Genomic DNA, 24303 nt, shown 5'->3' on the forward strand with positions numbered 1-24303 from the left:
ATGTGGAGTTACTGTCAGGATTGAAATTCCTTGGCCATTTTACTTGAACAGGATTAATTTTAATATGCACTTGGCACAGAAGCTTACCTAAAAAGGAAAACATTTCCATGCTGAATTGGCCATTCATAGGCAGTAAAATAAAAGTTGAAGTTATTATGTCTAGTGATTTTCATCACACTCAGCATTCTGCATATTTTACCTATTGTGGGGAAAAAAGAAGCTCACCAGCCAAGCTAAACAATCCCTCACCTAGGACCAGATTTTAGCTACCGAGGTGAGTAGCACGGATCAGGAAATTTCCTGACTTGCTGGACACGCCTCGTTAAAAACTACACTGAAACACATGATTTTCAGTCTGGGGGGACAGGTGTAGGATAGACTTGGGCCTGCCGACTCGGAAGTAGAATGTAGATGGCTACGCGGGGGGACAGGCAGGTGCCAAGGGTGGACTGGTTAGAAGGTCAGCCTTGGTTTTCTGTGACTTTGCCCCAGTTGTTATGGAAATTGTTAGGCCCTTGATGGCCCCACACCCATCCTCACCATCCCTTCCACCTGTTCCACCATGGCCCCTCATATCCTCCATGCCACCTCCATATCCATTCATCCCTCATGGACAGACCTCGTGAGCCATGTGGAGATGAAATAAAATAAACCTCTACAATCTAATACAGCTCTCACTCCTACACACTTGATGGTGAAAAAACTGCTATTCATAAAATCCATCCAAGCTTTTAAATATCCTCAAGCGATTAATCTCTTATAAAAGCAATAAATACTGGCCTAGCCAGCGACACCCACATCCCACAAACAAATTTTAAAAATCCTCTATTCAGATCACACATCAAAGATAACTAATGCTTTAATAGCCTCTTTAAGCTGTCAATCAAACCATGAACTCAGAAACTCCTGAGAGAAATTGTAACTTTTGAAATTCAGCCAAGCATTCATAATGATAGATCTTGGGGAAATGTCAACGAAAAGCTCTATTAAAATTTCATGGCCAGATGCTACTGTTTCTTTTTCAAACCCACACCTGTCAAAGCAGTCCAGCAGCTTTTAAACTGCAGCTTGTTTTTTCTCAAGTTTAAAGAGCAGGGCATTTAAAAAACTTCAGATTATGACAGTTTTACCTTCAAGAGTGTTTACATCTATTCCTTCAGTTTGTGACTCCCACAATGCGGGTTAAGGCCCTTGAACCAGCCAAAATGGGGCCTGATTGAACTTAGCATTGACTTCAAATGGCCCTGCTGAGTTCAGGTTTCCTATCTTTGTGAATCACACCCCATTCCCTTTCCCCTACCGGCAAAAATTGAATCTGTTGGAAATGGGGACGGGTGTTCTACACCTGGATCCTGCCTGCCATTTTTAAAGGTCCACGACAATCTGGCCCCTATTGTTAGCTCAGTCAACATGCAGAAGATTTAAAGGAGTACCAAATTTAAAATACAGAGATCAGTCTAGATCATAAGGGGGTTTTCACTGTTACACATTTGGACCTTACTCCCAAGCTTGCAGGTATAGATCAGCTTTTATATAAAAAGGTAGGCAACCATACTTCTTAAGGAAGTGAGTGACAATGTCAAAACTGAGTAGATAGCCATGGCAGACCCAAATTCATAGCAGAATCACTTCACACATGCCTCTTCTGCCTTGTCAAGGTTAGCATAGCCTCCAATTTTAACTATTGGGTTTTTTTTTCAAGTTAGCAGTGGAAACATTATAAGCACTAAGTTGTTCGCTGTCAATGTGTTTGCATTATTCACAAGGGACAATCACTGCATCGCTTTCAGTACCGACCAACAGTAAACTTGACAGGCCAATAAAATTCAGTGGAACTGCTAGTTTTCTCAAATTTTATTAACTGCAACCATATCACCATTTGGATGCTGTACCCAATGATATTGTTCTTTATATGCCTTGAAAGTTAACATGGACACAGTATGTAATCACTAGCATAAAATCATACAGGTCAACACCCACTCCCTAGCTAGCAGCCATGTTGCTCTCATTTAAATCCAAACATCCATGCCACCTCAATTTGGTGGAGAATGTAGAGTGGAAATAATGCCAGTGATACCCATACACCAACTGTGGACAGAAACTGAGCACCAGTATAACAGGGATTATGATTCAACCAAAATTATTGTTGAAGATATTATTGGGATCTTGGTGGAGCATCTTATCTCAGGGTAGATCTTTGGGCAATCTTAGAGTCCAACCTTTGCTCACCCGCACCCTGCCTCAGGGATTCCAGAATAATCCTTGCCTGCTGCATGACTTTGATCTGAAATAGTCTTCAGTCTTCTGGCCAATAACCATCATGCCAAAATCATAGAGCTTTACGAGGGTGAACATGCCAAAAAGGAATTAGCTGCACCACCTGCAAAGAAGTAAGAAGATTCAGATATTAGGCAAAATCTCCACTTGCTTTATAAGTGGAGTGCTTTAGCCAAATAATTTCTTAAAGGCACAACATATCTGCAAAAGGAACAGCATCTAAACCATCTTCTGCTACACTTTTATACTTTTAGTTCTTCTACATACTATCACTTGCCATCTTATAGCTGTATTGCAACCATTTAGAAATAAATATTTAGCAAAATGTTCAAGTCAAGTGCCAGGCTACTTATTTCCTCCATTTTGTGGGTGTGAGTATTGGCAGTCTGAGTTGGCATGGTGCTGCTGCTTATTACTTGTGATTTGTTTCAGGCATGTGACACTTATGCCATTTATTCTAAATAATTTCATTTCTTGTTGGCTTTTGAATTGCACTAACAGCCTGCTAGGATTTTGATTCTCTATACTTGCATGGACTGTGGATTGTGTAGGTCTGCAGGTGATTCAACTCTATCTGAGAGCATGGAGGTGGTTACTTGACCATGTCTGATACATCAAGTGCTTTTGGCCAAGGATGGGATGGGGAAATTAACATGGTGGCTATCCATCTCATAAAATATTTCCTTTCTCTTTGCTTTCTTGCCGCAGTGATCTGGTCATTAAACTGGGCAAAACATCTATGCACCCACCCCTGCCGCCCACCCCCCACCCCCATCTGTAATATGCAGTAAGACAAAACTTTGCTCAGAAATTATAAAAACTTGTCTTCCCACTCCCAATTCCGATTTAGTGCCTCCTAATTTAACAGCCAATTAAAAGGACAAGTGCTTCTCCCTTTTAATTGGCTGGCCCACTGTGAGTTATTTATAAGGGCCAAATCCCTGACTGGGTGGCCTAATGCAAAGCTGGTGAGGAAATCACTGGCTCAAAAGCCCTTTCCTCGCCTGTCTGGACAAAAAAAATGTTCGGCTGTGGGCCCATAATGTCTCAGCCAGTGTTCCCTGTTGGGGGCACTGGGAGGAGCATTTTTGTTTTTAGAAAGCGAATTGAACATTTCATTATTATATTAGCTGATTAAAAACAGAGGCTGCTTAGGGATTGTTTGCTTTTTGAAGTTAACAAAACAGTGTGTTGTTCTGCCAGTTTTAATCTTCAGTGTTAAACGCTTGTAAATCTCTTCAGTCTCTATGTTAATTCCACAACCCGTCTTAAGAAACCTATTTTAAACTGTGATTTGGGAAAATGCTAATTTGCAATATTTCAAAATAACAGAACACTGGCCCTTACTATTCCAAATTGTGAGTACATGAGGGATCATGCCCTTAGTACTTAAACAGGAAGCAGAACTAAACCAGCCAAATAAATCTTACAGTCTACACCTATTTTTGTGTTCTACTGAATTTCATCTACTTGGTCTCTGTAGCATACACAGATATAATATTGATTTAATTTGAAAAATCTGGCGGTATTGTATGATCGGCAAGAGATACAGAAATATTTTCAATGCTGCAGGGGAATATAAAGTTGAAGAATATACTGAAAAATGGAAACAATGTAGTCAGCAGATGTAAGGATAAAATAAATGTGGATTATTGAGGGACAGATCCATCATGGAAGGAGCTAGCACACAGAGCTATTAAATGTTGGCCTTACCAACAGCGCATACATTTAAAATTTACAGAATTTTTAAAAATGGAAGGGTATATCTGTGGTTCAGACCTTTAAGTCCAGCTGTGGGAGAAGAATTGCTGTGGTCACTATGGGAAGCTGCACTTGCGCATAGTTCCCACGTAGTGTGGTGGCCGGCCTGCTTTTGCCTAAGCTTATAAGATCAGGCCATCTGAATATGGTGCACATATACATTGGCCCAGGCACAGAAAAAAGGATGAGGCAGCATATTCAACATGTTATAGGATGATGGGAAAGTATGAATAACACAGAGCTACAATAGCCCCTTTGTTTACCTTGCAGGGGTATTTTTGTGAGGCAAGGCTTCTGCCATGGAGCATGGGTCTCAGAGATTGGCTTTATCTCCAACCTGTGCTAAGTAGATCGTTGCAAAATGACTCCTGTATTTTTGCCACAACCCATCTATTGTTAAATGTGTGTCCACAGACATGCTATGGTTTAAAAATGATTCAACAAGATATGTGGTGATAATGCTCAGCTAGCCTTTAGTTTTTCAGATTCTCAGAGCAGAACTCAAATATTAAAATGCTAGCGTCTGCATCCTTATAAGAACTTCATGATGTGGAAGGTTGAACTGGGATAATTGTTACATTGTAGAATAGGATATAATGCTAGAATAGGGACCAGACTATCTTCTTTGGTATGCCAAATTTCTGTCCCTCATTGGAGCACAAAACCAGATGCACCATAGCTAAATAAACAGTCATTGTCTTTCCACATGAACAGACTGCATAATTACAAGTACTAATAGTCTAGAAGTACGGTTTTCAACCCTCCCTGATTTTCTTGGAGGCAACAGGAATTAAACAATCTCCTGGCCACTGCTGCAAGTACCTCATAGGGAATTGGGCGTCTACTCTTCACAATCATGTGCAGTTTTTGGGCAGACTGGAAGGCGCTGCAGATGTACCCAGGCAGAGTCCTCAATATCACTCATACATGACCTGAAAGAAAGGGTTAGCGTTTTCCTGGCAACCCTTACACAATGAACACTTCTCCCAAAAGTACAGCGTCACATAGGGCAATAGATTCAGGCAAATCAGCTCACCACCACCACCTCAAGGGCAATTAGGAATGGGAATAAATGCTGGCCTAGCCAGCGACACCCACACCCCGTGAACAAATTTTTGAAAAAATAGAACCAAGAGGTGATGTCATAATAATGAGAGGTACCCCACATGATAAAACACCCTGGAATACATCCAACTAGAGCTGGCAAAACTGTCCAAATCCATTCCTGGGCAGGAAATCCAGTTATGCTGACTAGATTTTTCCATGTAGGTCAGATTTTTGACTAAGAAAATGAAAGCATCATATTCATGCAAAAATGACAAGCAGGAAAATACCAGCTAGTCCATTGAGCTTGTCACTCAGAATGAATAAACATGCTTAGGTTCTGATAATCAACCCTGGACCAGAACGTAGTCAGATCCTTACTTTGAAATTGTTGCAGGATTTAATTTAGTATTAAAAATTTTACAAGATCACAAGAAATTTGAAGCAGGATGAGGGAAGAGTAAATTCAGATTGGTTCAGATTTCTGCTTCCCGTTTATGCTGTCGCTACCTATTCATTTTTTCTTCTGCACAGGTTGTGGAAATGTAACAACTGGTGTGTTCATTCCGGTGTGGTATCAGTAATGATTAGATTTTCATTTCTCCATGTGCCTTGTTGAAGTGAAATGCTTTCCAATTGAGTTGAGAAGAGATATATTAAAAAATTCAAAGAAATACTTCCTGCACTTCCTAGTGATCAGCTAAAATACAGATTAGGCAGATGCCCGGAAAGAAGCTCTCCACTGGAATCAGAACACGACAGAGAGCAAAGTAACTAAAACTTCACATGGATCACTAGCAGTCACAGAACTTTAAGCTCTTTAAACAGATAGAATACAACAGTGAGTATTCTTTTGTAGAAATGAAAGACCTCGACATCATCAGTGAAGCTTTCTATATGCAGGTCTTTCCTCACAGATTCTTAGCATTGTAATTAAATTAGTCGTAGATGTTGTGACTGATCTGTTTTCTGTATAAACATCATGAACCATCATTTGGTGATTTGCATTCATGTTTAAGTTATTAATCTTTGGGATAATATAATCTACAGCCTGGGATAATATCCATAGCCATTTCCATAAAGTTTTATGTTAAATGTAAATTTAATACAGACATTCCCAGTCACATTTACTTCTCAGCAATACAGTGACCTCTGATGTCAGTCTATTTCTCATACATATTTGCTTTTACTTGTGTTCCATAGAAACTAACACAACTAAATAAGTCTATAATAAGTGTTGCTGAAAAAAAGAGACATGTCTAAGCCTTTCATCTTGCACTCATCAAGACAATCACAAGAATATCAATATAAGGGGGAAAACAACAATATATACTGTATGTGAAGAGCGTGCTGATTGGTTGACAAGTGGTTGCCATGGAGAATGCACCACTGATGGTGACTGACAGTTAACTCCCAAGCACTGTTTGAAACTTAAACTAGGCAGCTTGACCCTGATTGGTCAGGTCAATGCCACTTGCCAACCAATGAGCACTCTCTTCACATACTGTATAAATTGTTGTTTTCCCCCTTATATTGGTCTTCTTGCAGGTGTCCTGATGAGTGCAAGATGAAAAGCTTAGACATGTCTCTTTTTTCAGCAATACTCAATTTCTGTACTACCAAATGATTATCTATATAAGTACTGGCTACTGACACAGAGACATTGTTAAATTCCAATTTCTGGCATCAACATAATCATTTGGGTGGATACAAACAGAACAAAAGGTATTTGAATAAGATGTTACAGATTGTACATAACCCTAATTGTGTTACGGCCTTCTAAAATAATTCCAATCATAGGCCCAGATTCTGTGGTAGCAATGACCATGAAACTTTCAGTATTCACCATTGTTACTCTGTGAAAATGACAACATCTTGCATTCACACATGCACAGATAAACATGGAAATCCAGACGTTGCTGACTGTGCTATCCCGCTCCTCCACAGGGCACGTGGTTGAAGTCTAGAAATTATTGAATTAATATGAACTTCTACTTTTTATACTATTATTCATGATCTAAAAAACCTTGAAAAATTTCTGTCTTGTTGAATGAGGCCTAACTGGGTTTTTAGTGGTGTACCATGTCATAAATTAATGCTGAACAACCTCTCTAGCCCTGAAAACTAATTTTATATTTGTAAAAAAAGTCAAATTTCTCCATTTCATTAAAATCAGATTTTTCAACTAATAATTTATTGTTTATACTATTTCAGCTTCTACTTTCAACCCATGCATATGTCCCAATCTTTATTTAGTTTTCTATAAAATTATTTTTCAAAATGAGTGATAAAATAACCTCGTTACTCCCTGGTTTGCTGTCTGTGAGAATTCTCCAATGTGATTGCTTGCTTAACCTGCTTAATGAAATCAGTGTTGCTGGATACAGGAGATCGCCAATAGTTGACCCCAGAATCAAATTAACATTGAAATAGATGAAATCCACGCCACAGATTTTGCAAGGCTTTGTGGAGAACTTTCTTCAATGTCAGTGATGGTCACTGTCATTTTGCCACTGACCACAAAATCCAAGCCATTGTCCCTTCCATATTCCTGAAAAATTAACTGCCAATCACAGACTGAATTTTACCTTTACTGTCCTTCAGCACTTCAATTCCGACATTAATCCCTGAAGCAATATTCTAGCTGACCGAATACCGTTAAATATTCATCTGCCTCTTGCAAGTCGATACATATTTTGTTTTTTTTTAAAACTGTCGTCTTATGCTAATATTCCATTTCAATAAATGTGTTATTAATATCTTACCCCAACACAAGGGAATCCCAAAATATGGATGGAGTTGAAAACAAGTGACTGGTATAAACATAAGAGTTCTTATGGAAAGAAAAGGCACAAAGTGCCAGCCATAAATCAAAGTCTATTTGAAAAAGTGTGGTTTCTTAGTGGCTTTAGTGGGCTGCCTGAGCAGAGTTGGCACAGAAATCCGCAGAAGAAGTATGTCTCAACCATTTGGCAGAATCATCTAACCGGGACAGAAATATCAGCTTTTTCAGTAGAATATTTGCAGCATTCTGGACCAATGTGTGCCTTACAACCAATCACTTTCACTGGTATTTGCATTGAAGGCTTTCAGTTCTAAGGCTGTTCCTGAATGGGGTGCCTCAAGAGAGTACTTCAGCTCGCCATTTGGGTTCTGGGGTAATGACTTACATCCTTTTTAAATTACAATAATTTTATCCTGGCAGTGTGTTAGAAAAATTAAATAGCAGCTTTGTGATCAGACTTGATGCTAAAACATTTATGTTGACAACATTTCCATTGACACAGCTGCTGGATTTGATTTTCCAATGGGTAGCAATTAGGACTAGTCTTACCACATGTGGTCTCTGATGAAAGCAATCAAAAATAGGCCAACCACCAAGTGGTTCTAGTTACCCTGATGACATTTAAGGTAATTTTTATCTAGTATTTTGTGGCAAAAACAGGAAAATCAAGTGGTTGGGTTCACTATTGTTATTAATTTGCCTGCTTTGTAGAGTAACTGTCAAGGTTGCAGACTGACCACTCTCTTGACCGTGTCTTACCTATGGTCTAGCAAAAGAAGGACACCATTTCAATTGTGTGTTTGTGTTTTTTAAAGAATATTTGTTGAAAGTTTTCTCATTTATCCCCTCCAGCAGTCAGGCCACCCATTCTAGTCTGGCAAGGAATAGTAAAAATGGCTGCCATTAGGTATTGCACACATTCTAAAAAGGGAAAGTCCTTAAATTGATGGTGGGTCTAAAAGTGCTACCACTCACCAATGGGAGAATTTAGTCTGAAAGTTTCAGTGGCTTAGGAAATGCCATTTTGGGCAATATTCTCGCAGTGTGAACACAATCAATCCATCTCAAATTCACATCACATTTTAAAAAAAACAGTGGAAGATTATTGTACAATGTATTGTACAGTGTACAGTGAGGCCACAATACACTCTTCATATCCTGATTATCTTTACTCCTGTAACTCATAAGTTCATTGTGTGTTACAAGCCCTTATACTGTAAAATGTTTCATGTCACATAGAACTTGCATTTACAAAGTCACCACGCCCTCAGAATGTTCCAAAGCACACAACAACTAAAGAATTGCTCCTAAAGTGTAGTTATTGTTATGTAGTAAAACACACAGGAGGTCTTGAGGTGCAGTGGGTAGTTTCTGGGCCAGAAGCTCCGGGTTTAAGTTCCACTCTGGAACTTGCTGGCCATGAAAGATGCGTTTACAATGTGGCCATACAGGTTGAGTAGCAACTTGTAAATCCTTCCAATATGCTTATGACGGGCAGTAAGAGTAGGAGAGTCCCCTGGTCAGCCAGAACCTGCATAAGACAACAGCAAACCACCACAGTACCTTGCCTAGCATAACCAAGGACCAACACATGGAAGTCCATGGTCGCCAATGCCCTCTTTGGCATGGTACCTGAAGAGAGAGAGAGAGAGAGAGAAAGTAAAATGCGTGAGCTTTTTATTACCATTTTTCACTACCATTCAGGCAATCCATTATCTGCTTAGGAGAACACATGGCCGGAGGTAGAAGTATTTTACAGAATTATGACAAAAGTTCTATTGTGAATGGTCACATCAAGGGAGAGCTGCTTGCATCAGTAAACGATACGCAAGTTAATGGAGCTTTCCATATGAAAAGCTATAAATATTACCCTGGGGACTTAATTTATTATAGTGCCAGATGTAATGTTCTGGTCAGAGAGGCAGGTTAGCAGCTGCCACATTCCTGGAACTTTGTGCATATATTTATGCAACCAAGCCATCATAATCTACACAAGAAATGTCTTGGATTAATTGACCTTTAATTATTCTGCACATCCTTCAAGGAAGCATATGAGGGAAAATTTCCCTGTGTGCGATGTAGAAAGAGTTTAAAATTTCATTAGACTTAATGGAATGAGGGATTACAGTGATGTGAAAAGACTGGAGAAGCTAGGGTTATTCTCCTTAGCACAGAGAAAGCCAGAAGAGGAGCTTTGATGGAGGTGCTTAAAATCATGAAGGTTTTAGACAGAGTAAGTAAAGAGAAACTGTTTCCAATGGACCAAAGGACACAGATTTAAGTTGATTGGCTAAAGAACTAGTGACGACATAAAGAAAAACATCTTTACATAACCTGATAGGGTGGTGGAAACAGATTCAAAAGTGGCCTTCAAAAGGAAATTCGATATATATTTGAAGGAGTAAAAGTTTCAGGGATATGGGGCAAGAGTCGGGGAGTGGAACTAACTGGATTGCTCAATTCCAATTTGGGCCACTTTCAATTTTCAGTCAGCTGACATTTTCCCTTATAGCTCTGGAAAGATCATACACTGTGTACACAGTCAGCACACCTTAGCATTAATATCATCTCAAAATATCCCAAATTTACCAATCCTAATCAGGAGAGACCATCAGTTATGCAGCATATGGAAATGGGAAAAAAATGAGAATATTTGAAATCTGTTACTTTATGGAAGAAGGGTATGTTACTGTTGTGAAGAAATTCAAAGCAGTAAATGTGTACAAGTCCCTACTGATTTAGGCCTGGTTGTAAATATAGAATATGGACTTTCGATGCTTCACTGTTAACACACCTCATTCCAAGAATACCAAAGGAGCAGATGTTTCCTTAGAACGCTTCTGTATCAACAAACTATAACATGTATTATTACTCACAGCAGACTTTGGCTTTTTCTATTTCAGGTATCCCTTATCAATAGAAAAAACATTCCCTCTACAAGCCCCACATCAGAACAAAGTGCCTTATGTGTAGCTTGCAAAAGCAGCAAGGCAAGATTGCCTCATCCATCTGATGTTTGTTAAAGAGGATTCAGCGGAGATTTAAGGAGGTGTTCAAGATCATGAAGGGTTTTGATTGTTCCTCCTTAATTGCACTGTTTCCAGTTTTAGAAAGGTTGTGAACCAGAGGATACAGATTTAGGTTAATTGGTGGAAGAACAAGAGGCAACATGAGAGAAAATATTATTACACGGCAAGATAGTATAATCTGAAATGCATTGCCTGAAAAGGTGATCGAAGCAGATTCATTAATAACTTCCAGAAGGGAATCGGATAAAAACCCAACGAGGAAAAAATTTCAGGGCTACGGGCAAAGAGCGAGAGGGTGCAACTAATTGGATAGCTCTTTCAAAGAGCCACCACAGGCACAATGGGCTGAATGGCCTCCTCCTTTGCTGTATTATTCTATGATTCTAAAGAATACATTTACAATTTTCTCCAAATAGGAAACAAAAGAAAATCTTCCCAGCCTTAAAGTGATCAAGTACATTCAAAACTAGAATTTCCATGTCACTTTTTCATTTAACCAAATATAAATGAACATGGGGATATTGAGCCTAAAACGGAGTGCAGCTGACTAACTGAGTGAAGACTTGGAGTTTGGTGATAGGGGCATTTTAAGTGTTAATTTTGTTCTTAAATTTTCCTCTTAAAACCTAACCTAGTCTGTAATTAGCAGTAACTGGAAAGTACTGTGTAAGCAGGGTAAGTTCTTATTTTCTTGCAGTTTAGACAGGGTAAACTCACTCTCAGCTATAGGAGCTGAGTAGTTAATTAGCTAACTGGTTGAATCTGGTTACTGTAGCCCCAATTCAATTTACTATAAATACAGGGTTTTTTAGTGACACCTTGGCAAATGGAGTGCAGCCGACTAACTGAGTGAAGACTTGGAGTTTGGTGAGGGGGAGTTGAGGAAAGGAGTTGTTCATTTCCCCTTTCTATCTTTCTTACCCCATAGAAATTGCTTCTTACTTTACTACAGGGAAAGGAGCTAACTGGTTGGTTAGTATCTGGTAAGTGGGTAAGTTCTATTCTATCCCTAAGGTTTAAAATAGTACACAAGTTTGTGGTAAAGTTAATAAAATAAATAAGAAAGCAACATAAATAAGTGATAAATATAATTAAGTAATTATTTAAAACACATTAAGATGGCAGGATATGTGATGTGCCAAGGCTGCAGCATATGGGAGCTCCTGGATAACATTATGATCCAGGGCAAACATGTCTGCAGTAAGTGTTAGTGGCTCGAGGAACTTCAGCTCAGAGTCATTGAACTGGAGGCTAAGCTGCAGATTCTGCTACATATCATGGAGGGGAAATTTACCTGGATGCTTTATGCCATAAGGCAGTCACACCACTTAGGATAGGGTTTTCTGATTTGGTCAGTGGCCAGGGACAGGAGGGTGTGACTACAAGTGAGGGATGTAAGGGAACCCAGAGTGCAGGAGTGTGAGCCTCTGCAATTGCCCAACAGGTTTGAGGTTCTCTTAGCTTGTTTGGATGAGAGTGGGGGCTTCAGAGTGGATGAGCAAACTGACCATGGCACTGTGGTACAGGGAGCCATTCAAGTGGAGGGAGAAAAAAGGAATGTAGTGTTAGTAGGTGACAGTATAGTAAGGGGGATTGACACTGTTCTCTATAGCAAAGAGTGAGAGTCCAGATGGCTTTGTTGCTTGCCCAATGAAGGGTCCAGGACATCTGCTCAGGGCTGGAGAGGAACTTGCAGTGGGAGGGAGAGGATCCAGAAGTCGTGGTCCACGTAGGTACCAATGACATAGGCAGGATGAGGAAGGAGATTCTGCATAGCCAGGATGAGGAGCTAGGCACCAAACTAAGAAGCAGAGCCTTAAAGGTAATAATTTCTGGATTATTACCTGAGCCACGTGCAAATTGGTATAGGACAAATAAGATTAAAGAAATTAATCCATGGCTCAAAGACTGGTGTGGGAGAAATGGGTTCTGGTTTGTGGGGCATTGGCACCAGTTTGGGGAAAGTAGGATCTGTACTGTTGGGACAGTCTGCACCTGAATCGTGCTGGGGCTGGAGTCCTCATGAGCTGCCTAACTATGGACGTAGAGAGGGTTTTAAACTGAATAGTGGGGGCATGAGATCAAATTTGGGAAGATTTGGCTAACCAAAGAGTAGAGACTGGTATTAATATGGGAAATGATAAACAGACTGTCACAGGACGGGACAGAGAGTACAAATCTAAGAGTAAGTCAGCAGATAAGGCTAGACACTACAAAAATAATAAAAGGACAAAACTAAAGGCTCTGTATCTAAATGCACATAGCATTTGAAACAAAACAGATGAACAGATAGCGCAATTAGAAATAAGTACAATCTGATAGCCATTACGGGGACATGGGTACAGGATGACATACATTGGGACATGAATATTGAAGGGTATGTGACATTTAGAAAGGACAGGAAGATAGGAAAAGGTGAAGGGTGGCTCTGTTAATTAATGATGATATTAGCACATTAGAGAGAGATGACCTAAATAGGGGAAACCAGGATGCAGAAGCAGTTTGGATTGAGATGAGGAATGATAAAGGCAAGAAATAACTTGTACAGGCCCCCTAATTGTATCTACACAGTAGGACAGAGTATAAAAGAAGAGATAATGGGAGTTTGCCAGAAAGGTACAGCAATAATCATGGGGAATTTTAATCTACATATAGACTGGAAAAATCAGATGGGCAAAGGTAACGTAGATGGGGAGTTCATAGAGTGTTTTTGGGATATTTTCTTAGAACACGTTCTGGATCCAACCAGAGAGCAGGCTATACTAGACCTGGTATTGAGTAATGAGATAGGATTAATTGATGAACTCCTAGTGAAGGCACCCTTAGGTAGTAGCGGCCACAATATGATTGAATTTTACATTCATTTTGAGGGAGAAACGAGTTTGTCCAAGATTAGTATTTTAAATTTAAATAAGGGCAATTATGAGGGCACGAAAGCAGAGCTAGCTAAATTGAACTGGCAAATGCGGCTAAGGGATAGGTCAATAGAAGTTCAGTGGCAAACATTTAAAGGGATATTTCAGAATACACAGAATATATACACTCCAATGAGAAAGAAAAGTTCCAAGGAGAGGGCCCACCATCTGTGGTTAACTAAAAAAAAGTTAAAGACAGTATCATTCTTAAAGAAAAAACATATAATTACTCAAAGACGAGTGGCAGGTCAGAAGATTGGAAAGAATATAAAGAACAGCAAAGAATAACAAACAGATTAATAAGGAAGGAAAAATTAGAGTATGAGGGAAAGCTAGCTAGTAACATAAGACGGATAGTAAAAGTTTCTATAGATATTTAAATAAGAGAAGAGTTAACAAAGTGAGCATTGGTCCTATAGAGTGCATCTTGGGAATTGATAATGGAAAGTAGGGAGATGGTAGATGAACTAAATAGGTTTTTCGCTTTGGTCTTCACTAATGAGGACACCAGTAACATCCCAGAAATAGCTGTAAATCAAGAAATGGAAGGGAGGGAGGAACTCAGAAAATTACAATCACCTGGGAAGTGGTATTGAGCAAATTGTTGGGGCTGTGGGCTGACAAATCCCCAGGTCCTGATGGACTTCACCCTAAGGTCTTGGAAGAAGTGGCTAGTGAGATAATTGATGCACTGGTTTTAATTTTCCAAAATTCCCTAGATTTGGGGAAGGTTCCATTAGATTGGGAAAAAAGCAAATATAATTCCTTTATTCAAAAAGGGAGGGAGACAGAAAACAAGAAACTATAGGCCAGTTAGCCTAACATCAGTCATAGGGAAAATGTCAGAAGCTATTATTAAAGATGTTATAGCAGGGCACTTAGGAAAATTCAAGGCAACCAGCCAGTGTCAACATGGTTTTGTAAAAGGGAAATCATGTTTAACCAATTTATTGGAGTTCTTTGAAGGATTCACATGTGCTGTGGATAAAGGGGAACTGATGGATGTACTGTACTTAGATTTTCAGAAGGCATTTGATAAGGTGCCACATCAAAGGTTATTACAGAAAATAAAAGCTCATGGTGTAGGGGGTAACATATTGGCATGGATAGAAAATTGGCTAGCTAACAGGAAGCAGAGAGTTGGCATAAAGGGTTTTTTTTTCTCATCGGCAGGACATGACGAGTAGTGTGCCACTGGGATCAGTGCTGGGGCTTCAACTTTTTATGATTTATATCAATGACTTGGCTGAAGGTTACTAAATTTGCTGACGACACAAAGATATGTAGCAAAGTAAATCGTGAAGAGGACGTAAGGAGGCCACAAAGTGACATAGGTTAAGTGAGATCTGGCAAACAGAGCTTAATGTGGGCAAATGTAAAATCATTCATTTTGGCAGGAAGAATAAAAAAGATTCGTATTATCTAAATGGTGAGAGATTGCAGAGCTTTGAGATTCAGAGGGATCTGGGTGTCCTAGTGCATGAATCACAAAAGGTTAGTATGCAGGTACAGCAGGTAATTAGGAAAGCTAATAGACTGTTATCATTTATTGTGAGGGGAATTGATTACAAAAGGAAGGAGGTTATGCTTCAGCTGTACAAGGCACTGGTGAGACCACATCTGGAGTATTATGTACAGTACTGGTCTCCTTGCTTAAAGAAAGATGTAAATATGTTAGAAGCAGTTCAGAGAAGGTTTGCTAGACTAATACCAGGAATGGGTGGTTTGACTTATGAGGAAAGGCTGGACAGGTTAGGCTTGTATCCATTGGAATTTAGAAGAGTAAGAGGTGACTTAATGGAAACCGTTAAGATCCTGAGGGGTCTTGACAGGGTGGATGCAGAGAGAATGTTTCCTCTTGTGGGAGAATCTAGAACTAAGGGTCACTGTCTAAAAATAAAGGATTGTTCATTTAAGACAGAGAAGAGGAGAATTTTTTTCTCTGTCATGAAAATATAATAATTTTCAAAATTTTATTGTAAAGGTAAGTTAATAGTGGCGTTTGGATTAGTGTGTGTGTGTTTTTTAAAATTGAATTGCAGACAGGTAGTCATATCAGAAGGGAAACTAGGTTTGAAATGCTAAATACCTAAACATGGTTGAAGTTTTAGAATGGGAGGCGTGAAAAACATTTGCATTTTTAGATAAACCCGAGTAGTGAATTTCAAAGAGATGGTGAGGTGTTACACCTAGCCAATAGAGGCTAAGCCAAACAGTGTGTTTATTTTTCCCAAAGACTACTGATAATGAGTACTATGAAAGATTTATATTATGGAAAAAGTAAAGTTGCAAAGATATATTGGGACAATGAGATTTACACTAAAAAGGGAGAAACATGTATAAAGGAGATAAGGTTATGTGTAAGGAAGAAGGAATTCTAAGATCTAACAGGTGTGAAAAGCCTCCAGCCTCTACATACCAAGCCAGGAATCAAAGCTAAGAAAATTCACTTTGAATATCACTGTCCAGGGTATTGTGTGTCTTGCCTGGGTCTGTTGAAATCTATGTTGTTTTATTTTATATTTTGGAATATAGAAATAAACTTTGTCAGAATTCCCTACAAAATATGATTTGAAAAACTACCCAAATACGTTTGCATTTTCAGTGTTTCGAAGAGTTGAGCATAGTGGGATGTTCTTAAATAAGAATACGTTTAGAAACAAAATATTTATTTTTTTTATAAATGTGCTAACCTTGTTGTGTATTTAACAGCTACACATTCTTAGTGACACCCACAAACATACATGGCAGAGGTCCATCCAGTGACTCTCTTTCTTTTGTTACGGAATCAGGTAAGCGTGTGTTTCTCTGTTTTTGTTTTCCCCAAAAAAGACCACGACTATAGCAACTGAAATAGGGTATTCAGTCTCTTGAGCCTGTTCTACCATTTAATTACCTCATGGTTGATCTGTATCTTAACTCCATCTGGCTGCTTTGGCCCCATAACCCTTAATACTCCTGCCTAGCAACAATCTCTCAATCACAATTTCGAAATTTTTAATTGATCTAGGCTCAAAAGTTGCTGTGGTGGGGGTGGTGTGGAGATGGCAGGGAGCGTTCCCTTTGTATGTATAAGAGTTTTCTGACATCATCCCTGAATGGCCCTGCTCTAATTTTAAGCTCACAATCCCTTTGTTTCAGACGCCCGCACAGGTAGAAGTAGTTTCTCTCTACCCAAACAATTCCTTTCATCATCTTTTGACCCTTCAGGTTTATCACCCCTTCACCTTCTATATTCAAGGGAATACAGACCCAGTCTATAAAAGCTTCTCAATTTTACACTTTTAGCCCAGGTATCATTCTGGTGAACCTGTGCTGCACCCACTCCAAGGCCTGTATGTTCTTCCTGAGGTCCAGTGCCCAGAATTGAATGCACACCAGATGGGATGTAACCAGAGCTCTATACAGCTGTAACATATCTTTTGCTCCTTTATATTCTAGCCCCCTTGAGAGAGAGGCCAACATTCCATTAGCCTTTCAAATATTTTTTTTTGTACCTGTCCACTAGTTTTTACTGATCTCTATACAATATGCTCAAATCTAGTTACAAGAGCATACCAAGTATATGGACACACTGTGGGGTCAGCAGGATGGCGTATGGTGAAGAAGGAAGGGGGGGAGTCTCGGAGCTGGGATAAAATGCAGCCAAACTAAAACCGTCTGTAACACTAACTTTTTTCCTTGCATGTTTAAATATCAATTATAAGTATCTCTTTCCAATGCTTCCCAGTAATGGAATTGATTTTAAAGTTACCAATTAAATAATGGAACACTGGCAGAGTATTAAAGCAAATGCTCTTTAAGTCATCTTTCCTACTCCAACATTTGTCATCTGCATTTCGCTGTTAGGATTATGAAGCATCAAAACACAGCTAGCATTTCAAACTGAGCTGCAAGTGGCATCAATTCTCCCTGTACCACTCATGAACTGTTGCTGCTTCTATAGCTACTAGTAGCTTTTCATTACTTCATCCAAGTGAGCCTTGACAAAGGCCTGAATTGAGAAACAGAGTTCTTGGAGGGTTGTGGGGCTAGAAGACATTACAAAGCTAGGGAGGGGTGAGGCCACGGAGGGATTTATCAGCAGGCTATTTGACTTTAGGAACATCGCAACAGAATCTGATGCTGCCTCATTGGCTTCCACATACATGAATGTTCCAGCATGAGTTACAGGCTAACAATAAGGGTGGAAAGCTATGGCTATTTAAAAATAATGTTTTCGGGATGCAGACTGAAGTCACGTATAGACTACACCGGGTAGAAGTGGCAAATTCTTTTCCTTGACATTAGGAATTCAGCTGGGATTAAACAAAAATCAAGCCGCTTTCTCGGCCACTTATTGTGGTAGTTCCACAGATTACAAGATTTATCGAATTTGAGTATTGCTGAATGAAGAGGCATGTCGAAGCTTTTTGTCTTGCACCCATCAGGACACTTCGCAAGAATACCAATATAAGGGGAAAACAATTTATACTGTATGTGAAGAGAGTGTGGATTGGTTAGCAAGTGGGCTCCGATTGGTAGAGGCATTGCCATGGAGAATGCACCAATGATGGTGACTTGAGTTAACTGCCAAGCATTGTTTAAAATTTAAACCAGGCAGCTTGACCCTGATTGGCCACGACATTGCCCTGAGGAATGAGTCAGCTAGTGACTGTCACTTATTTTGATTCGCTGAAACCGGCGTAATGTGCGTACATGTTCTTTATGTCTTCAAAGAACAGGGCCCTGCGTGTTCATATATGTAGCTTCCAGTACTCTACTCTGACCTTATTTGCTGGTATGCTATGTTGTGTTATTGAATTTAATTTCACAAAATGCCAAGATGAGATTTGAACTTATTATTATGAACTACTAGTCCAGTACTATTACCATGATTTCATTTTTTACTCTCCATAGCTCACGAAATAGCAAAATAAATTACTTACTTTTCTCAACCTTCTCTTGCCCTGATCCACTTGCCACCAGACTGGACTGGTGAGGAAGCCATGATGGCTTCCTCGTGCAACCACAAATCAAAATTGCGCTGGGACCACAATGATCTCATTGGAACCCAATCTGCATTTTTAAAGCAGGACCCTGATACTGTCCAGTGGTTGACCAGCACACTTGTTGAAAACAGCAATGTATAGTTATATACTGAGGTAAGGTGGTCAAATTGGAAGAGATACTTTTCTGTCCCAATTTCAACTGTAGGCTCATTTGGTTTCTGCCAGGTGTGCAAGTTTAAAATTGGACCTGGAATGTGGTCTGGAAATATTTGCTATCCCTAAATTTTGTTAACATTCTTGGTTTTAAAGTACATAAATCATTGGAATTTTTAGTTTAAAGCTAGAAGTTTCAGTGTGCAAAAAGGCATTTAGTTGGGGTGTATTTAAAACCTTGAAGGAAATATGAGGTTGTTAAGGTTTTTAAAAATAATGATTTTGGATAGCTCCAGATATGGTTCTTACAGATGATAAAATATATATGGTTTCTTGCTGCAGTGTGTTATTAGGGAGTGCTCATAGCCCCATCTTTCTCGTTCCTTCCATTTTTGCACTGTATAGTTGCATATTTATTGTTGGATCAGTACCAAGAGGGTGTTGTACTAATGCCAAAACTGCTCTGTAAAAGCAACATTCATCACCAACCTAATGAAGTGATATCCAAATCAGTCAGGAAATATTAGTTAAATTTCTGATTAAAAAGAGAAAATTGCTAATAATTTGAAAATGTGAAGTTGTGCTTATTTTATATGTGGCATATATCAAATAGGACCAATTTTAAACTAAAATGACTTATTTCTATTGGGTGCCATTTGAGAATTCTGGATGTCCTTAAATCCAACAAAAGAAATCAAACTAGTAATTTGAGACAGGTATAGGCAGAAGCAGGCAGTGGTCTAAAAAACTATGCCTTGCCTTCATGACTGAGAAGACCTCATGGGGCAATAGCCCTATGGGAAAGCTTGCTATGCTTTTCTTCAGTGTTAATCATACATACATGGCAGCCATGGTGATTTTTGTGGAGAGTTGCATTTGCAGATGAAAACTGGTGCATTTTTCAGCACCTTCCTTAGCTTTGCTGGGAATTCCCCAACTCCCAATCACGGTTTTGATTCTTGTTTTGTGAATGTCACCGCACAGTGTTGGAGATGTTAAAAAAAAACTAGGGCATCTTGTCAAAGTGAACAGCAGCATTGAAAATCAGAGCAGCAACAGGAGGTAGGTGGACTGGAGCTGTATTGAGGAGGGACTCTTAGGGTGGCACTTAGGGTGGGTGGGGCAGCACAAAGCCCAGAGCCGGGGAGGCAAGGGGAAAGCTCAAGGACAGGTTTTGCTGGAGGGGGATGAAACACAGATCAGCCAATTTCTTTTATGGATCAGCTTTGCTGGCAGGTGGCAAGTTGAATATCTATCCCAATATTTCTGAGAACATTGGAGGATTGTTGGAGGGGGAATGTGTCTGAGAGTTCGGGAAGTGCAGTAAGGGAGCCAGCCTCCGTGACCTGGAGGAAGTGGCTTACAGGGAGAAATCATCTGCAATGGGGTGCGCAGGGAAAACATCTCTGAATGGAGGAAAGTTGGAGGGGAGATTAACTTTGTGAAGGAAGCTAGCAATTTACTTGTGTAAAATCACACAAACAGCTCTAATTTCTACACCTCTTAGCAATGAATATTTATAAAGCTCTAATGGGTGATAACCTACCAATCTGTAATATTCCACTGTTTATTGTGCTCTTATGATGGGAAGCTAGATCAAGGTCCTCTTTCCATATCTTGATATACAGTAAAGTAGCAATAATGATAAAAACTGGATTTTAAAGTCCGTACTCTGGTTAATATTCCTGAAATGAAGTTCTCCCAATTACTCTGCTTCTCGGTGCATTCCAGTAGCTTCAAAAGAAATACAAATTAGCAGAAGTTAATCATTGTTTGTTAACTTACTCTTTTGAAATATTTCTACATTTTTAGATTTTAAAAATGTAATTGTAAAAGTTTCATTTTCTAATGCTTCTTTATTTTCCACTTTTAATTTCCTTCTCCCCTGCCTCCCAACCCTGTAGCGGACCCCAGCGTAAGTGAATATATACCAGGTGAGTGCTACAAACTCCAGTCAGGACATATTTCTCTGCTGAAACTATGGAAGATGAATATTAATAGCATTAAAATCTGCCAAGGTTGGGCTCAGCTGAATGGTGAAGCCAAGCATACAATGAAATATACCACATGCATGATTTTAGTTTAATGTGATGTGGTTAACTCAGGCTGAACATTAATGCCCAAGAGTCCATTAAGAAAGCTTTCTGGTCTGTATTGCAGGTTATTTTTATAATCCAAAAATATTTATATACCACACTCAATACAGTGATGGTTTGTACAGAATCAGTCACTCGTGCCTCTTCTACTCAGCTATCAGTCAGTTATCAGTCAGCAGTCAACCTAAACATATTAATAATACTGTCACCTTCTTTGACATTATTTAGATAAATTTGAGAGTACTGGGGGGAAAAATTGCAATATTTAAAGAGATATTGTCTTCATGAAAACGTATCCCACAATCCTCCTTTGTTCGTTTTGTCCAACAGTCTCTTTAATGGCACAGTTCTTATTTTTGTCAGCATTTCATTGTAATGATGTGAAACATACAATGGGAATTGGATCACTGGTTTACACTAACCAGCTAAATCAATACATTTTTCTTAATGACATGATTTCTATAGTTTTTAATCTGTGTTTAGTTTCCACAATTCCCTTTTCTGTGGAAACCGGAAACCAGAAGCTTTGCCCATAATGCAATTTACAAATGGGCTGCTATTCCCTATAATCAAGGCTAATGATTCATGATTCTTTTGAATGCACAATCCCATGGGGTTATTAGATTTTTTGCGAGTAGCCTCTGCAATTTCATTTTTGTTTTCTGCAATAATGGAAAATCAATGCACATCACATTTTCTCTCCAAATTACAACTTTATTTCGTGGAGACCATGACCCTTTTTTTAGTTTTTCAAAATTATAAGCGAATTTGTCCATTAACAACAGCGTTCAGTACTTTGCTCACCCCCAGAAAAAGGTTTAGGCCTATCACTTGAATCTAATTATCTTAACCACGTGAGTTCTCAGCTAGATGACCTGATCTGGTTTTCTGGGGTAAGAACTTTCTATTGTAGGAGAGGTAGCAAAGGGGACCAAAAGGAAACAGTGGATTCAAAGAGATTAACATCTCTATATATTTGTACTCCCTTACCACCAATCATGAAATAGCACTGAAAATGCCTGTAGAAATACCTGTTAGCAAGCCTACAATTTTTTTTGATGCAGGCAAAAAACATGGAATCACATACCTGGTATGTTTATTGTTGAAGATATTAGAAGGTAGTATGCCTAGAAAATGGTTATGCAAAATGGACCAAAGGCTGTAACAAGTGGTCTCCTAATGACCATATTATGAACTAGTTCATTGTAGCATTGGAAGAGAACAACACACCCTTTACTCTTACCTTTTGCTCTTTATTTAATAGGGAAGGATGCCATCTGGACTCAATACTCCTTCAAATTTGATTCATACTCTGAGTGTCAAGGCAGGCGGTTTGTCAAACGAACCCGGTACAGGAAATTTGTTGGCATCATTCTGTGTAACTCGCTGAGATACAAGATTTACCTCAGTAATTCCCTCTCAGGTATCATTTTTTTTTTAAACATGATATTGTAACTGCTACAACGACCTGCTCTTATAGTGTTTTTAACAAAATAAAACTTTCCAAGGTGCTTCACAGGAGCATGCTAAAACAAAATTTGACATGAAGCCACATAAGGACATACTAGGGCAGATGTTGGATAGTTCTCAAAGGAAGAGGGAGAGTTAAAGAGATGGCAAAGCTTAGGAATGGAATTTCTGAGCTCAGGGTCTTTGCAGCTGAAGGCGTGGCCATCAATGGTGGAACAATGAAGAGGTCAGATTTAGAGGAGCACTAATATCTTGGAAGGCTGTGGGGCTAGAAGAGATTACTGAGCTAGGGAGAGGCAAAGCCATGGAGGGAAACAAAGATGAGAATTTTAAAATCAAGGCGATGATTAACCTGCAGCCAATGTGGTTGCACAAACAAAGGGAAAAAGGACAATGTGGCTAAATTAAGGTGGTTTGGGGTATACTCAGTTCTGAGATATTTTCGGCAGTAATCCATCACCATATTGGAAGCTGCAAGAAATTTCTAATTTTGCCATGTTAAATTTGCAGCTAATGAGATTAACATGATGATTGAATCATGTCACCAATCGCGTTATTGCACCCTTCCTCTTTGTATATCAAGGCTGCCCAAGACACTATTGCCCCTTTAATGAAGGCTATAGAAAAGCCAGGGTGCAATTTTCTTTCAGTACAGATTTCCTGAAGCGCCTTCTCTGTTATGAAGTTGAAAATGCAACTGTTACTTGACTGAAATCTAAAGTACTGATCTACTGGCCAGAGGTTAGTTCTGATTGAGGGTGTCCTCATTGCAGAAGAAATGGAAAATAAGTGTTTTAATAAAAAAAATAGAAGAGCACAATAAAACCAAGTGACATTTAGAGAATAACATTCATAATCCTAAAAGTTGAGCTCTTCGTTTAAAAATCTAACTCATTATGTTAATCTTATAATTAGCATTGACAAAAACACAATCTGTTGTTCATTAGTGTTTATGGGGACAAAAGAGATACATTAGTTGATGAGCATTTTTTAGGCAGTAAACAGGTATATAACAGTAAATAAAATTTAAAAACAAAAGTGATGTGTGCGATTTTAAATGATAAAAGAGCAGAAGGAAAATGAAAGGTCTTTTAAGATTAGTGTAGGGATTACCGAAAGAAATTTATCCTTACGAGGGGAGAAAAGACATACAGTGAACTAACACCACTGTCGAATTGATTCTTCTAATCAATCAGTGTTTAGATTCCAGGTTTGTTTTTTATTCATTCATGGGATATGGGCATCGTTGGCTAGGCCAGCATTTATTGCCCATCCCTAATTGCAGTTGAACTAAGTAGCTTGCTAGGCCATTTCAGAGGGCATTCAAGAGTCAACTACATCGCTGTGGGCCTGGAGTCACACGTAGGCCAGACCAGGCAAGGATGCCAGATTTCCTTCCCTAAAGGGCATTAGTGGACCAGATGGGTTTTACAACAATCAGCAATGGTTTCATGGTCATCATCAGACTTTTAATTCTAGATTTTTAAAATTAAATTCAAATTCCACCAAATGCAGGATTTGACCCCAGGTTCTCAGAGCATTACCCTGGGTCTCTGAATTGCTAGTCCAACAACAATACCACAACGCCATCGCCTCCCCTGCAGACAAACTGCCTCTGGAATCTACAACATATGTAGGGATCAGAAAAGAATGTATTTTAAGAATCTGTAACGATTAAGCATCTAGAGGATGCATGAATGGGATGGAATCTAGAAATAAAGTCCCAAATGTGCTAAGGAAGGAAAAATTTGGTTTAGATTTTCCATTCCCAATAATTTGAAG

General features: G+C 39.1%; 1 protein-coding gene across 4 annotated transcripts in view; it reads left to right on the forward strand.

The window, feature by feature from the left end:
* LOC144691708 (uncharacterized) overlaps positions 1–24303 on the forward strand; it is a 371588-nt gene that overhangs the window by 334635 nt on the left and 12650 nt on the right. For all 4 annotated transcript variants that reach the window (XM_078560070.1, XM_078560071.1, XM_078560072.1 and 1 more), the window contains 3 exons: positions 16524–16603; positions 20860–20889; positions 22316–22474. In XM_078560070.1, coding sequence (XP_078416196.1) covers positions 16524–16603; positions 20860–20889; positions 22316–22474 — 269 coding nt within the window. The remainder of the gene's footprint in view (positions 1–16523; positions 16604–20859; positions 20890–22315; positions 22475–24303) is intronic.

Source organism: Cetorhinus maximus, chromosome 16 (assembly GCF_964194155.1).
Source record: "Cetorhinus maximus chromosome 16, sCetMax3.hap1.1, whole genome shotgun sequence".
NCBI classification, from domain to species: Eukaryota; Metazoa; Chordata; class Chondrichthyes; order Lamniformes; family Cetorhinidae; genus Cetorhinus; species Cetorhinus maximus.